Source organism: Lathamus discolor, chromosome Z, assembly GCF_037157495.1.
Source record: "Lathamus discolor isolate bLatDis1 chromosome Z, bLatDis1.hap1, whole genome shotgun sequence".
NCBI classification, from domain to species: Eukaryota; Metazoa; Chordata; class Aves; order Psittaciformes; family Psittacidae; genus Lathamus; species Lathamus discolor.
Window position 1 is genome coordinate 72,285,391 of NC_088909.1, and position 17,740 is coordinate 72,303,130.

At 39.2% G+C, this 17,740-nt stretch overlaps 1 protein-coding gene across 1 annotated transcript in view; it reads right to left on the minus strand.

The window, feature by feature from the left end:
* TRPM3 (transient receptor potential cation channel subfamily M member 3) overlaps nucleotides 1-17,740 on the minus strand; it is a 256,280-nt gene that overhangs the window by 75,643 nt on the left and 162,897 nt on the right. Inside the window, exon 8 of the mRNA XM_065661504.1 lies at nucleotides 13,609-13,732. Within this exon, the coding sequence (XP_065517576.1) occupies nucleotides 13,609-13,732 (124 nt within the window). The remainder of the gene's footprint in view (nucleotides 1-13,608; nucleotides 13,733-17,740) is intronic.

The following is a 17,740-nucleotide window of genomic DNA, read 5'->3' on the forward strand; positions in this document are numbered from 1 at the left end:
AATTTTAGACAGAACCAATGCAAAACATCACAATACTTCATTCTAAAGTGCTGAGAGTTCAGAAGCTCAAAAACTTAGCTGATACTGTGGACTTTTGCCTGTTTTGAACGCACAAAATCTTCTAAGGTGGTAAACAGGTATGTTCAACCTCTCCTTATGGTTTAGGTTAACTGTAACTATCCATAGCTACTTTTTCTCTGTGATGGGTGCACTCCTGTTTGAATTAACAGACCTTTGGTCCAGGCAGATGCTCAGCAAGTAGGCTTAATCAAAGTTAATGTTGTTGTGTGAGGCTATCGGCTAGAACTCAGCATGAAGCCCCCCAAAAAAGTTTGGCTGGAGACTGGGCTTATAAGCAGCCAAAACTGCATGAACACAGCAGAAAATCTGACTACAAATGAACACTCCTCACAGCTAGTTATCCTTTGAACATCCTTTGCCTCCCAACCTGGTGGAACAGCTTTTTATCAATCTGGACCTTACAGGCAGGTCTTTGCCCTGCCATGGTTTATCATGTTTTTGGAAGACGAATTGTTTCTTCTTTCCACTACTGCCCTAAAGCTTGACCCGTATTTTTGTTCATTCACAAAGTGGAGGATTTAAAATAGGACAGCACTGTAATTAGGCAAGGAGCCAACACTGTCACACTGCCAATATAATCTTTATCTCTGTTGATAAAATCTTAGTCCTGATCTGCAGCATTCTTTCACATGTATCTTGTTCACCTTGTATCTCTGCAAGATGTGTTGGTTGTTTTCACTACTAGATGTCAGAGATATTTTAGTACAAGGACATTTGCTTTTAAACAGCTAAATGAAAATACTTCAGCACACATGGCTCTGCAGAATGAATTTTGGGAGATGAGGCTTAAAGATGCAGCACACTGAAGTATTTGCCTCATCATTACTTGTACTTCACCTGGCGAAGCCAGATCATTACCAAACCATGTAGTTGCGGCTTATAGTTCTCCTTCACTAACTATTCATGACCCAGGAACAAGGCAGCAGGAATTAAAGAATATCACTGCTGTGTTTTGAGTTCTAGACCAACAGCCTGTAAGGAACCCCATGTATCTCCAGCAGACCTGTATTTCTTATCCAATGAAGCTTAATGTTAGGCTGCTTTCATGCCTGAATGATTAACGATTCAGGGCTGTATGTGCCCCCTGCCTTTTTTCACAACTTCTGTTAGAAATGCATCCCCAAATGCTGCCCCTTGTTTTTTTCTGCCAGATTCGAATGTGGATAAAAGGAGAAAATAATCAAGCTTTGTAAAACAACAAAACAGAAAACCATCCAATTATTTGTACCTGGATGAGATCCTAGTGTCTTGTGTGAAAGGCTCTCTTGACCTGTCCAGAACGAAAGCATGGATTTTGTTTCTGCATTTTATGAGTACAGCTATGATGAGACAGCAACTGTTCCTAAAACATGAATTTACTTTTCTGCTTACACAGCCCCTGTAGTTTTTCTAGCATCCTTTAACATTTGTAGCCAGAGGCATGATGAAACGGACACATCCTGAAGTACTTATGCAGATTTTACACTTAGAAATGTTCAATATTGTTTGGTCTCAAAAAAAGTGTCTGTCTCTCTTGCTGGAGACCTGTTCTGGTGATTTCTCCCTATTAACAGGTAAGAATTTTATGTTTGCAATATACTAATTTAGTTTCAAGAGTATTAAATATATTTGATATCTTGCTAGTTGCCATTTACAAGTATGCTGATGGGTAAATCACTGCAGAGAATGAGAGACACCACATTGATGCTGTTGAACTAGGACACCGACTACAGTGTCCTGACACACAGAGCCCTGTCCAACAGAGCCCTGTCGGAATGGGCTACAGATTCTACTGAACTGATGTGTATAAAACTGCTGTGCTAAAGGAAAATATCTGGGTCAGTAAACTATATTGCCAGCTACCTCTTGCTGGATGAATGTCTGCTACAGAGATGCAAAAATAACAGTAAATTAAGGACTCAGAAGCAGAATTAATAACTAAATAAAAAAGAAGGTCTTTAAATGAAGGGAAGGGGGAGCGCCTAAGAGCCTATTCACTTTTCAAAAGACTTACTGTAGTGCTGCTTAAGCCTGTTGTTGAGCCCTAACCTCTCTACAATTCCAGTGAAAAAATGAGAACCAGTCTAGTAAGATGTGTATATGAAATCCAGAACGTTTAATTATGAAAAAAAGCCCCATCCCAAAACAAAACAAACAAGAAGTTGGGTTTAAAAAGTAATGCATACTTAAGACTTGATTACCCTGCCAAAAGAAAATAAGGTAAGTGTTTCAGTACTAGTCAGACTAACACTAGCCATTGGTTTGCACTGCTGGGAAAAAAAGGATATTAGTTTAAACTGAAAAAATTTCTTTATGTTGATCTGATTCAAACTGCATCTTAAATTTTATTTTTTTTTATTTTTCAGAGCATAACGGGATTGTATTAGAGAAAAATCCTGCCATTTACTCTACCCAGATATTTCTTTCGAGTAAAAGACAAATTTACATTCGAAGAAGAAAAAATAAAAAAAATCAAGTACTCTTTTCTCTCAGGGATTTGGACCACATTATTACTTTCATGTAGCTGGTAGTTTCAACAGTTGATGTCAAACCCAATTATTTTAAAAAAACGTTTCTTTTCTGTTCCTCTGCCACCACCTTGGGTATTTTGGGATTGGTCTTTTTTTTTTATTTATTTTTTTTAATTTTTTTTTTATTTCCTCCTTTCTTTGCTTGGTGTTCACACTATTTATTGGTTTGAAATGACTTTTTCAGGTAATTGCCTGAGGCATCTCAGATAACAACTATGACTTCCAACAAAAAGCTTTTTTTTTAATATATTTTTCTTTCTCTTCTTTACAAATATAATAGAAACTGGTGTTAACACCCCTTACAAATACAAAACTGTATTGCATCGCACTGAAAAAAGAGTTAAATCTTCAGATGAAAACACACCTGAAACAGACAAGCAAAAATGCCTTTGAGTTACCAATAAAGGTTGCACCAACAAGCTGCAAAAGCAGCATTAATAAGCATCCAGAGTCTTGCTAAATTTAACTGTAATGTCTGTTTTTCTTTTGATATGTCCACAGTGATCTACTTGCGAAGTACAATAGGTAGTAGCTACTTCAGATTCTTGGGGCAGCCAGGTAAGGACCACCATCTCTACTGCTCTGGGCTCCTCTCAGGAGAATGTAGCTGGTACCCACCATTCAAAACCCTGTCACCAGGCTACCTCTCATCTGCCTCCATGAAAACTTGCCTGACTAAAATGCCTGAGGTTTGCCCTTAAATGTAGAAAAAGACTGCCCAAAAGCCATGGAAAGGTCTTCCCTCTACCTCACTGCAGATTTTACTGAAGATTGCAATTAGACCAGGATTAACTTCCAGGAAAAAGTCCTAGCTGTGTCCCAATTCTCCCTAGGAAAATATGCTAGGAAATCACAGAGCCAAAACAGACCTTCTCTGTAAGCACAAAGACTGCAGCACGCTGTGATACTTGCCAGCAGTAATTACAGTCCAGCGGGGTAGGAACCTGATTTTCAGGCAGGACAAGTAGCAAGCAAGTAAAAAAAAGCAAAGAGATGGAGGTGGAAAAGGTAAAGAAAGGACAGAAAGCAAGGTGGGGGGTGAGCATGAAGAATATTATCTGACCTTAAACTCTACCAAAAGCACTTGTTTTAAAAAAGCTCCTCTTTCTGTTTAGCACCAGCTTAATTCGTGTTTGACAGATTACCTTTTCTTTCTCTTTCCCCCATGTAGTTTCTGGCTCAACAGGCTTAACCTAACACATTCTGTTGTTTCCTGCTGTCATGCTGATACTGCGTTGCTCTTCCATAGGTGAGGTCAGGTAATAATGTCTTACCTGAGAGCAGTGAATACCAGACAGACTTTCAGAAATTATTCACACACTGAGAGACACAGATACTACATGCCACTTTGGACTTCCCAAATCCTGTATGCATGTAAATGCAGGGATAACTTAGAAATACAATCACAGCTGGCCATATGCATGGACGTGTACATGCGGTCTCCTTAATGGAAGCTGCCAAATCAAAGGACCAGATAAGAGGAAAGTCGAGCAGATGCTGAAGAGGGAAGATATTGTCAAACTGAAAGCTATATTCAGGCCTAGCTGGATATGTAAATGACAAAACTTCCTCAGTATGATCTGCTATACTGCAAACAGGTTTGTGCTCTACATGGATGAAGTTGATTTTACCCCTAATTGAGAAAAAAGAGCAGTAAGGAGGGTCAGCAGCCACAGATACTGGGCATTAACTGCAAATTTTCCAGGTCATAGGATGCTACTTAATACAAAAACCTGTTTTGGAAAAGTTTAAAACAGTGTTTGGTGAAATTAATCACATAAAAATTCTTCCCAAGTACTAGCATATTCAGTTACTCTTGTTATGTCTTCTCTAACCAAAAAACTGAGTCCTTCCCTCCCACCACACTACTTTTTCTAGGACTTCAAAAACATCGCAGAGAAGGAAGAGCTTCTGTTCGAGGCTAATATAAGGGCCCAGGATTGAATTTGAATAGCAATTGAGCACCAGGCTGTACTTGGTATCTCTAAAATATTCTATTACATGTGAACATTTAGTTTTTCACAGTAGGCTTAACCTCAGCCACTTTGGAGTATGAAGAGTGAGCTGAAACATACCAAGATTTTAGCTTGTATTTTGTAGAAAGAGGAACCACCACCAAATAAGCAGAGAGTGCAGTGCACACGTGAACAGAAAGGCATTTTACCCACTGGCATGAAGGAGACAAGAAATGAAGCAGAAAAATTATTCTCTACACCTCGGATTGACAGTGCCTGCTGACTAGACAATAGATGGTTGAAGACAGAGTTAAAAAACAAGGTAGCAGTGATGACAGCAGAGAAGGCGGCCAAGTGTGCTCTCTTTTCATACTGTATTCGTAGCATCTTCATAACGCTTCAAATTATTCACGCTTTTAGAGATGGAGCTGTTTCTCACCATCATTTCACTATGACACCAGGAGAAAATGTACAGCAATTTAAAATTAATTCAAAGTGGTGTTTTTTTTTCACCTGCTATCTCCAGAGTTTTTTTAATGTATTTAAATCTCACCTCCAACAAACACACAAATTCTTTGTATGTATCTTGGTTATGTAAATCAGATAAAAGTTCTCCCTTTTCTACAAAAAAGCAGATGCAATTGTGAAACTCTATGGTTTGAGAGCATGGGCTCATTCTGCAAAACGGGCAGTTTCTTCCAGAGTACATGTTGACCACTGTTATTAATCTGGGCCTACCTGAATACTTCACAGTAAAATTACCCTGAAAACAAAAATGAGAGTTTGATAAAACAAAACATTAAAGGAGATGAGTTATGCAAAACCTCAAAATGGTTCAGGTAAGAGGGGAAAGCATTTCCTTTTTTCTTGCAATGAATAGTCTCATTTAACTCAGGGGAAAAGCTGCTTGATGTAGAAGCATAACAAAGATCAAAGTGAGCAGGTGAGTCAATGGGTAATACTGCAGAAGAAAGGGGATGGCCAAATAAAATGATATTAAGGAATAAAAAGATTAGAGAGAATTATGTTTAGGGAAAACCTAAATTAAGTAGTCTGCTATTCTGAGGAGTAAGAAAGAGACTTCCATATGAGGAAATAAGAGGGAACAGATATGAGGGGAGGATTTTGAATGTTGGTTGCAAAATTTTTAAATTTTACATCTCTTTCCATGTTGTGGTAGCACTACAACAATTTAAATTTTAGTTTGATCCAATAATTTGCCATAAACTCATTGTCTGGTAAAAAGCAGGGAACAAAAAAGAAAAAAAGAGAGAAAAAAATCAGAAAGTAAGAAAGGCAGCAATTCTGCAATGGAAGAGCCATCTGGGTGCACAGAAAATCATTTGACAGAAATTAGTGTAAATGTTTGACTTCCCCTGTCATTGTTAGCTCTTGTTCCAGACTGAGACAGCAACGTCAACCCTGTAACGACTGAAGAGAAAAGGCTATGTACATCAACAGGCTGTGATGATAAATACAGATGTGTTTCCAGGTAGAGGAGCAGTGTTGGAACTGGTTAAGAACAGTGATCAAGAGAGAAATGAGTTTGAGTGATGAGATAGGCCTTTTCATTCAAACATTGGTGTAATCTGAGCTCTTCCATCACCCTTATTCAGGAAGGAAATGTGGAGTAAATGTGATGTAGTTCACCTTCTCCATCTCCTCTATTATAGACAGGGTGCCTGGAAGTATTGGCAAGACACTACATTTATAGGTATACTTCTGAAAACATGACATGACTTGAATAAGTAGAAAGGGACATGAGTAGCACCATGAATAAAATAATGAAACTTTATCACCTGGAAGGTTCTGACACCTGAACCCCAACTAATAGGAGGTAAGACCAATTGAAACCTAGTATACAGGAGTATATTAACCCCACTGGTCCCAATGCAGCTGTCACCCACAGACAAATGGTGTGTACCATTTGAGCTTTGTTTTGCAGTTAAGAGTCTCAGTAGACTCAGGTCTTTATGTGGGTGAGTGTCCCCACATATGTCCTATTAGCTCATTCTGGGAAACTAAGCACTAGCAGCAAATTGCAGTCTCATACAGTTTTACTCTTAAAGGAACAGGCTCCTTTTGGCACCTAACCTTGCGTCTGCAACATCTCTGCTCCTCTGCTAAACCAGTGGTCCTGGGTAGGTAAACTTCTGTAAAAAACAGCCAAGCAAAATAATATCATTCTGGGCTTTTAGTGAAATAATTTAATTGTAACCCATCTCTAACTCACAGAAACCAAGCAATGTAAAACTTAATTGTTTTTCAAGGGAAAGTTTGATAAAAAAGCCACGAGTCATGTAAAAACCTCATCACTAAGATGGATAGACTTAATGTTCTGTTACTTCAGGAAAACAAGAATTCAGTTTGGTCATTCCCACTGCTGCATATACTGGAAAGTTATTTCTTGCAAGTCATTGTCCTAATGACAATGGTATTAAAGTTGGGGACTCTTTCTCCAACTTAAAACTTCAACTTGTAGTTTTGTTTTGCAACAGTTTTTCAAATAGTCTGACAGTACATAGATGCCCAGGTTGCTTTGCAATGACACATTCACATGCCTATTCTGTGTTTAGGTTGACAACAATGTCATGATAACACAGAGAAAAAAGCAGCAAAAATAGCCACAAACCATTAGTTTTCTAGCTGGTTTGCTGGTGAGGCTAAGTAGGTAATACTTGGAGAAGACAGCTCACTTGATGTTAGATATTCCTATTGGACAGTACATTTGCAGTTACTACTATACCTACACAGAATCTGCATCTCATACAGTGAGTTCCTTGTCTATGACCAAGACATTACAGCAGTAATGAATGGGTTTTCATACTCCATCTGAAGCCAAAGAAATAGTAATTATATTTTCTAAGAAATACAAAAGAAATTACAGCTCCCAGACACAACAGAGCCAGGATTCTGAAGAGTATTGTGGAGTTATTGTGCAGCTGTAACAGCAGTGAACCCTTCAACTCCCTGACTGCAGTATTGGCCTATATTTTCTAATGTGGAAGTTGCTGTTTTGCCTTCACTTTCATTACTGGGATAATTGACAGAGTTGTATAAGGATTCTGTGTGCATTTCCCAGAACTACTTGGTAATAGTGTATCTGAGGTAATGTGTATTTTCACAAGCTTGTATTTTTAGAGTGAACAGAAACATTCTAAATTTAATTTCTGTAGCTGTAATTTTAATCATTGAATATGTATGAAAAGATTTGTAGTAAGTTGTGCTAGTATCTGCTAGGTGACTGTGGTAATTGTGCAGGCAGCATGCAAGAAATTGAACGGAAAATATCTGCTTACTGAGCGTAAGCAACAAAAGGAATACTGGACTTTGTGGACTTATGCTGAAGATGGCACTCCAGAGGTTCAAGATGGACCAAATAACTGCTTAAACTGAGCACTTTTGCTTCAACAGTGGCAGTGACATTCTTGTGCTTTCTGTTAGCAGAAGCTCTACCTCATTTGGCAGCAGCTGGAAAGCAGCTGGTAGGATCAAAAGCTTTACAAGGCTTTAGTGTAATAAAACAGATTTTTTTTTTTCTTTCTTTCTTTCTTTCTTTCTTTGCTTGAGAAACTTGTTCTCTGAATTACTGAAATAAAAGACCCGGTCCTAGGGTTAGATTTTGTTCTCTGCGGAGTCAGTGCAAAGACCAACTAACTTCATCTGACTTCTTGGCAGCTGAAAAACCAAATACCATTTTATCTCTTTACCAAAAAGAAACCAAGTAAGGCATGCAGAAGTTAAAACTACCCTGCACTCATAATCTTAACACTTACGTAAGTAGTGTCTAAGTTGATTGGCCCTGACTGGATAGGAGATATAACCTTCATCAAAATTAGGGGAGTTGCTACAGTCACCGCTGAAGATACCTGGCACCTCCATCAGTACACTTTTTGTTGGAGATCTCACAGAGTGCTTCCATGTGAGAGACAGGAGTTCCTTCAGCAACCAACAGGCCAGTAGTTACATGATGCTTTCCTGCTCCAGATCTCTACTGCCAAATTACATGCTATTCACAGCAATTATACTGAGGGAACTACAGCTGCCTTTTACTGTTTAAGAAATCACCAAGCCCCCTTCTGCCTCTATAAAAAAGATTCCATCATCATTATATATCATAGCTGAAATATTTTTTGTTGTTTTATAAGCCAGTTTTCTTTAAAAATATAAATCTGAATGATCTTTTTAAACTTTGGGAAGGGCCAAAGAAATGAAGTGACAATTTCCTGGTAAATTCTTAAAAGTCCATTTGATTTAGCTAATATTTAATTTGGAGCATATCTATGTGTATGCTAATAAACAGTTGCAGATGGTGTTTAATTAGCATACAAATTCACTGAGCCTGCACATCCAGCTGAAAAGCACAATGTTTTTTGCAGCAAGTATATGATCAAGTCAAGCTCTTTTCAGCACAAAGTCTTCCAGAAACATAGCAGGTTTACTTGAGACTTTTCAGTCAGACAAAGCTAAAACCACTAAATAGCTCTTATTCATAGTCCAAAGAGAAAAGAAACTGCTAAATTACTCAATAGCTTCCCAGTACTTTGCTTAAGTAACCAATAAACTGAGTCAAAAACCTGTATTAGTGTGATCATGCACTGTGCATTTCTGACAGTTTGGATCCATTGCTGTTTGAGGCAAAACCACAGTAAACAGCAAGCACCTCTATAATCCAGGTTGTCCTGATCTGAGATAAATGCACTCAGCTACTTCAGCATGACACCTGCTTTGTTTAATCTGACAGCACTTCAGCTGCAAGTTAGTGACAGGACAAGGGGGAATGGCTTAAAGATGAAAGAGGGGAGATTAAGATTACATATTAGGAAGTACATTTCTCCCCCCTTCCCTGTGTGGCAGGCAAGGTTATCATCAACTGGCCTGTTTTAGCTTCTCATGAGTTGCATAAATGGGAACATGAAGAAAAAATGTTCATGGTGGAAAACGTGTGGCCTGGACTTTACAAAACTGCCTCCTGCCCACTCAGCTTTCATAAACCTTCATGCTCCTATTTTAGGAACCTTGTGCTCCTATTTTAGGAACTTTTAAAAATAATTCTATGTAAATGTGATAGTAGAGAATCTCCATAAATTATATATAAAATGCTCTCCTACTCTTGTAATCTATGGGTATACACATAGACCTGTATAGTCTACTTCATTTTAAACACATTTTTATACCACAGACTTCATTAAGCACCTCAGTCAAAATACATTTCTGAATATAAACTCTGATGCTTGCAGTATCAACACAGCTGTTTAAGATTTAATCAAACTACTCATTAAATTAGGAAGTGGAATTTGCTCTGTCTTGCAGACCTAACAGACTTAGATGTCTCCTCTGCTATAGCCTTGTACACAAACTTGCGTACTCACATATTATTCAACAAATGAACTTTATGAAATAAATGGAACATTGCACATCACAATAATGATGCTCCCTGGGCATACAATTCAAAGACTATTCTTTAAGAGTTGAGTCAGCACTTGAAAAATCTGATGTTCTGTGAAGTGGATAATTTTTGTTATGGTTATGCTTTTTCCCTGGCTACCACACTTACATTAAATGTATAAAAGAGATGCCAGTCTTTTTTGAGATTCTAAGTAGGTAGAGCAGGAACATTTTTTTTTTTTGAAAGATAGTCTTTTTTAGCTTTCCAGAGATTACCTTGCACTTTATTTTCCCTTTCCACATCTGTGATTCATTTGTATTTCTTACTTTACTATAAGACCATATTCCTGCCTGTACACATTTGCAGCTAATTGTTTAATGTCACCATAATATGACAAGGCTCTCCTGCACTACTTACAAATTCAGCATCCACAGTCAGACAAGCAAGCATAGTGACCATGAACAGCCATGATCAACTTGGCTGCTGCTGAGCTCTTTGAGATGATCTTTTGAATCTTCCTTCTATTTGTTTCTTCAGGGAGTGGGGAGATCAGACTAATGATGAAGTCAGTTCACCAAGCAGTGTTTGTCATATCATATACATAACCAAATCAGAAGGTCAAGCCTGAGGAGGGATCAGGGCTGGGACAGATGTGGAAATATGAAACTTCTGGCTTTCTAGAACCAGTGAAGTCACCACTCACTCCTGGGAATTCTTCTCATCTCCAAGGTCATCCATCTCTTCCGGTAATGCTCTCATCATCACAGTGAGTATCATCTATCTTTTACATTCACATATAAGGTTATGAGTCTTAAAAGACACCATTAGCCTAGCAACCACACCTCAGACACAAAATCTTTCTTGCACGTTAAAATTAACACCCTGAATACAACTAAGGCACCAGGGAGAAACACTTGTTTTACTGTATTGTCTTTACATACGGTTGGGTTAGTGGTATTAATTCAAAATCAGAACACTTTATTTTGGGTCAGCCATCTCCTTGCTAATAGCTCTTTACAAGACATGGAGGTAAAGAACATCAGTGGTGACAGAGGTTACACTTCTGCAAAGAAACTTGCAACAAACGCACAACCTTGCTTGCAATAAAAGTCCTGATGTGAATACTGCAGACAAAATCATCACAATTAACTTTGCAGTAGCAGAATTTGTTCAAAGCCTGACAACCAGTTCTGTAATTAGATGTCTTGATAATTCAGTGTCTGCCTTTACTTTCTTTTCCTTGTTCCTTCCTACCTTCCTACCTTTGTGCCTTTCTTCCTTCCTGCTTCCCTTGGTCCCTCCCTTTTGCTCTCCCTCTCTTCCTTCCTCACTTCACATTCCTTTCTTCCATCTTCTAAGTATTTTTTTTATGTTTCTATGCAGAACACTGGTTCACAAGTAAGTCCTACACCTACATATTATAATTATTGTTATTGATATTATTGTTTTTTACTCTAAAAGAAAACATAAAAGATTGAAGGGGCTAGTCTATACCTTATGGGCTGCACTGACTGATTGTGAATAGCTAAAGGGTGTTTAAAGGCTACTATACAGTTTGAATTCTGGTTGAGAGAGGAAGAAGGCAGCAGCGACAGCTGTCCAGTATCATGAGCCATATACATTGCAACAGCACAGTGGAACTGCATGCTGCTGTCATGTCTTCCATCAGAAGTTGTCCTGGGTATCATCTCCTTTATGCCATTGTCCCAGGAACATGCCAGGTCATTGTGATACATGTAAATGATAGTCGTGTTCATACATAACTAATGAGGAAGGCTGACCACTTTTTGATGGATGCATGAACTGTTGGTTACGGAACAGAATACCGTGCTTTTGGCAAGTTAAACCATATAAAGAAGTATCTTCTGTTTATAGAATCATAGAATCAGAATAGTTAGGGTTGGAAAGGAACTTAAGATCACGAAGTTCCAACCCCCCTGCCATGGGCAGGGACACCTCACACTAAACCATGTCACCCAAGGCTCTGTCCAACCTGACCTTGAACACCGCCAGGGATGGAGCATTCACAGCTTCCCTGGGCAACCCATTCCAGTGCCTCACCACCCTCACAGTAAAGAATTTCTTCCTTATATCCAATCTAAACTTCCCCTGTTTAAGTTTTAACCCATTACCCCTTGTCCTGTCACTACAGTCCCTAACGAAGAGTCCCTCCCCACCATCCTTATAGGCCCCCTTCAGATACTGGAAGGCTGCTATGAGGTCTCCACACAGCCTTCTCTTCTCCAGGCTGAACAGCCCCAACTTTCTCAGCCTATCTTCATATGGGAGGTGCTCCAGTCCCCTGATCATCCTCGTGGCCCTCCTCTGGACTTGTTCCAACAGTTCCATGTCCTTTTTATGTTGAGGACACCAGAACTGCACACAATACTCCAAGTGAGGTTTCACAGGAGCAGAGTAGAGGGCAGGATCATCTCCTCCAACCTGCTGATCATGCTTCTGTTGATGTAGCCTAGGACATGGTTGGCTTTCTGGGCTGTGAGCATACACTGAAGCCGGCTCATGTTCATTTTCTCATCGACCAACACCCCCAAGTCCTTCTCTGCAGGGCTGCTCTGAATCTCTCCTTTGCCCAACCTGTAGCTGTGCCTGGGATTGCTCCGACCCAGGTGTAGGACCTTGCACTTGTCATGGTTAAACTTCATAAGGTTCGCATCAGCCCACCTCACAAGCGTGTCAAGGTCCCTCTGGATGGCATTCTAATCAGAACTTTTGCGAAGTTCTGAGTAGAAGGGCAACCTTTTTTTTTTTTTTTAACACTTCCTAACTCTTTTTCCCTGTTACCCTCCAGTGGTATTAGCTACTCTATGCCATACTTTCAACTTCAGTTAAAAGGCATTGCAGTAGATGAAGTCACAAAAACTCAGTTTCAGAAAATGAAACTTCTGAGGCAGTATTTCCCCTTGTGTGTTACCCTACACTAACAGACTGTCATCAGCTTGGAATTCCAGGAAGCTGTGATATGAACTGAGAACAAAGCTTAGAAGAAAGATTAAGCTACAGAATTGAAGCACATCTATTCAATCCTTTTGAAACCCCTGGAATTGAATCCCAGGTTTTTTACAATGTGATTTTGCTTCAAAACTACTTCCTCAAAAGCAGCCTGATGTAGTTCCCTGAAATTGTTGACGGATCTTCTGTTCTTCAAGACACGCAAGCATGCATTAAAGGAATAGCCTTGCTGATGCAGAATAGAAGTCTTGGAGGCAAGCTGTTTTCTTCTCATGTCACACATCTCAGTAACAAATTAATAGTCCTAGTGATACTTGTGAATTCTACAGCACCATTAAAATAAGATACCAGTGACAGATAAACAATTATGCTTCCTCATGAGGTTTTCTGTAGTTGAATGAGGTAGAATTTTAATCATGATATGCCTGAGGATGACTGAACTGTAATAGTACCCATACTCTATTAGCTGGATTTTGTCGTGTCAAAGAAATGTAGAGGGATTTACATAGGAACAGATCAATTGGATTAATTACTCTAAGTGAAAAAATACAGAGTAAGGCAAACAAAAGTCAGCACAATATCATAAATTTCTTGAGTCTCTGGATCACAGTGTTTGTGAAATGCTTCAACAGCCACCTGAAAGATTGAACAGAACAATGCACTGAGCTCTCTCTCTTTGCATCTAAGGAAAGTGTGGACATACCAGCTCCTTCTTCTTCATGCACTCCATGAGGATAATGAAGAGGTGCTGTGCCTGGGTTCGGGTGTATGTGAAAGTCTTCTGTATGGTAACTAGCAATTGATCCCTCAAAGACTCATTGATAAGTCTGAAATTCAAAAGGAAAACATAGATTAGAAAAACAGATATGAGAGAACATTGCAGTTCCAGCAAAGGGTCTATCAAGTAAGAGCTGGACAACAATCACCGCAGGTTGTTTTTCACAGGTCTGAAGGACAAGAATTGCTGGAACCATTAGAGAAAATTTGGGAAACACGGTTCTAGAAAAACACACTGCTTACAGAGTCACAGAATCATAGAATAGTTAGGGTTGGAAAGGACCTTAAGATTGGCCTTGAACACCGCCAGGGATGGAGCATTCACAACTTCCTTGGGCAACCCATTCCAGTGCCTCACCACCCTCACAGTAAAGAAATTCCTTATATCCAACCTGAACTTCCCCTGTTTAAGTTTTAACCTCTTACCCCTTGTCCTGTCACTACAGTCCCTAATGAAGAGTCCCTCCCCACCATCCTTACAGCCCCTATTCAGATACTGGAAGGCTGCTATGAGGTCTCCATGCAGGCTCCTCTTCTCCAGGCTGAACAGCCCCAACTTTCTCAGCCTGTCTTCATATGGGAGCTGCTCCCGTGCACTGATCGTTTCTGTGGCCCTCTTCTGAATTTGCTCCAACAGTTCCAAGTCCTTTTCATGATGAGGGCATAAAAAGGACATGTAGCTGTCTTCATACAGAAGGTTTTCCAGCCCCGTAATCATCCTTGTCCTTTCTTTGAGTTGCTCCAACAGCTCCATGTCCTTTTCATGTTGAGGACACCAGAACTGTGCACAATACTCCAGGTGAGGTCTCACAAAAGCAGAGTAGAGGGACAGGATCACCTCCTTCGACCTGCTGGCCATGCTTCTGTTGATGTAGACCAGGATACCAGTTGGCTTTCTGGGCTGTGAGTGACACTGCTGGCTCATTTTATGTTGGGGTCCCTCACGTCCAAAGTTTTTACTTCAGTTCCTACCTATTGCACGACAGGTCATTCAAACTATCAGCTCTGTGGGATTTCCTAACAAAAAAAGCCAGAAACATCCTGACAATCTGGATTTGAGGGAGAACAGCACTCAGGTGCTGAAGACCTCTTTCTATCTATGAGTGAGAATTTGATTCATGGTTAATTTTATGAAACTGAGAGCATTAGATTGGATATAAGGAGGAAATTCTTTCCTGTTAGGGTGGTGAGATACTGGAATCGGTTGCCCAGGGAGGTTGTGAGTGCTCCATCCCTGGCGGTGTTCAAGACCAGGTTGGATGAAGCCTTGGGTGGGATGGTTTAGTGTGAGGTGTCCCTGCCTATGACAGGGGGGTTGGAACTAGATGATCTTGAGGTCCTCTCCAACCCTAACTATTCTATGATTCTATGATTTGCATTGTTAGTGTTTTTGATTTTAGCTTGAATATCCCAACAGTTTCAACTCACCTTACTGAAGCTGCACACGAGCAGGTAAGAAAACAAACTCCGTTCCCAAGTCCACTCAAAGAAACCATTTTGCTTTTGTTCATGCTGATTTTCCATGAGTTTAAAGTGTAACCATTTTTACATTCCTCCTCAGTTCTAATGTTAGTACTTGCAAAGAGTGGCCCAACACCAGAAATAAATAGTAACATTGCATGAAATATTAGCACTTGGACTAGATCTTTGCTATCAAAAAAGCCTATTCCTTAGGATTGTTCTGGGTGAAACATTACTGTTCTTACTGTCTCAAAAAGTAGTCTGCTCTGATTTAGAACATGTATTCTTTAATGTATGATAGTTTCTACGCTATAGCATTTTTCTCACACAAAAAAAAGTGTTTCAAATTAGCTGAGTCAGAAAATTTTACAGACTAAGTCATTGTTGATCATCTGAGGAAACGAAAATCAGAGAATCTTCATGACTCATACTTCATGACAGAAGATGAAGAAAGATTTAGCCCTCTAGCAACTGCAAAGAATTATCAGAATCAGCATAGTATCTAAAAGTAACTGTTAGCTTATGGAAGCTGCTTTTGGAGAGCAATGAGCAAACCCTTGTTTATTTCATACTGTTGGTAAAAGTTGCCTCTACTTCTGTGCAGCAAGGAAGCCCAAATGAGACTTCAGGATATTCATTACACAGCTGAATTTCAAATATGATTTAACTATCTAGCCTTTATACCTACAGCAAACATGTCATTAGAAGAGAAAAAAAATGGTAATGGGAAAGAGGTATACAGCTCCATAGGAGAATATAGAAGGCCTAGCATATGGAGTGCATATATTCTCTGCTCTCTAAATTTGACTTTGACTGTAAATATCCCTGTTGAGTAGGGCTTTCACTTCACAAAGAAGCCTGTAAGCCATATGTCGATGTGTTTGGATTAAAATGAGTTTACATGGGATTTAAGACCATGCTGTGGATCACTGTTCTTTATATGCCTATGACTGTTGTTTTCTACTTTATTACAGACTTCTGTTGAATGGAATGCATTTCCTCTTTTCACCAAGGAGCACTGTGGCCCCAGAGGTGCTTTTTCTTGAGATACCAGAGAGCTGGCAACACTGCATTTACTGCTCACTCACCATGTAATCACCCACAGTGTTACCTGCTTCCCCCACCAAAGGGCAACACATGATGAGTCAAAACCCCCAGTTCTCTTGGGGGGCAGTAATGAGAGCTGACAGCAGAGGGCATTCTGTATGTGGGTTATCAGAAAAATAAACTGACCTGGATAGAAGTAAGGATGTCGTAAGCACATGGGAACATGAAAAAATATGTCAGAGCACGGGCAGAAATGTGGATTTCCTCCATGTTAAAGAGAATCAACTGGAAAGGCTGACATCCTGAAGAGCACTAACATTACTTTGAGTTGCAGATTAGTAGGTCATATACAATATAAATTCTGAAGCCCCATTCTTAGGCTCTTTAAAAAAAAAAAAAATTGTAAATTTGCTTTAATCAAGAAGACTGTCCTTAAACAAAATGGTGGTCTCATGGTAAATATAAGTGGTTCAGAGCTATGGAATTTTCCACCCTTCAAACTAAGAAAGTAAAAAGAAGTTAATCTCTAAGAACATAAACTGGAGGATCTAAAATGAGGTGTAAATAATGCTCTGATTTCCTTTGGAAATGACATATGAAAATGAAGTACATTAAGAAGTCTGAAAAGTATATGAAGAAATACATGGAACTGGAAGAATCTGAAATTGGAGAACTTCAGAAAACATTTCCAAAGATTGGGGTTGAAAATAATCGTGTTTTCTCATCACAATTCAATTTCCTTAAAAAAAGGTGTAGAATCCAAACCTGAAATTTCATTACAGAAATTGGCTTTTTGTCAGGCTAATATACACAGCAAGAGAAATTTGCTTTTGTAAGCTCTGACTGAAAGCAGAATTAAATCTTAAGGCTTCATAAGCAGCCATCACTTTCCTAAAGTAAAGCCATCAGAAACTGTCATATCATACATTTAAATAGCATGTAGAACAAGCTCCATGTGAAAGATATGGAATTTTTAAATAAAAAAAAAGTATCAAGAAGTGGTTCCTTAACTACAGGGTAAACACCTGTTGAAGCACCACTGCTCAGAAACTTCTTGTTGCCATCATTTGACTTAAGCTGTTTTCTAGCCTTACTAAGCACTTTCTGTTTCAACAGCTCATTGATCTGCAGTTCTACAGCACACATTTTCAAGGTGTTCGTGAGATCAAAAACTTTAAGTGATTCTAATAAAAAAAGAAACAGTAACAGCAAGTTCTCTGATAAAGCAACTGTAGCTGAGTTAAGCTGTAAACTGAAACAAGTGGTACCAAGACTGTATCACACTTACCCTTAGGAATCTATAAATGTTAAAGGTATCAGATCAAAGTTCCCAATTGGGTAACCCAGTTGGGACAAACGCAAACTGTGCCAGGCTGTTAAAGGCTAAATCTATGATGCATAAACCAAATCCAATGCATGTTAAACTACTAACTTCACAGACTACTCTGAGCAAAATAACTATGACTTGCAGGCGGTGAGATGATTTATCCACTGTGCAAAGACAATCACATTTGTTACACATACAACCTTAGCACACATTTTTTGAAGTC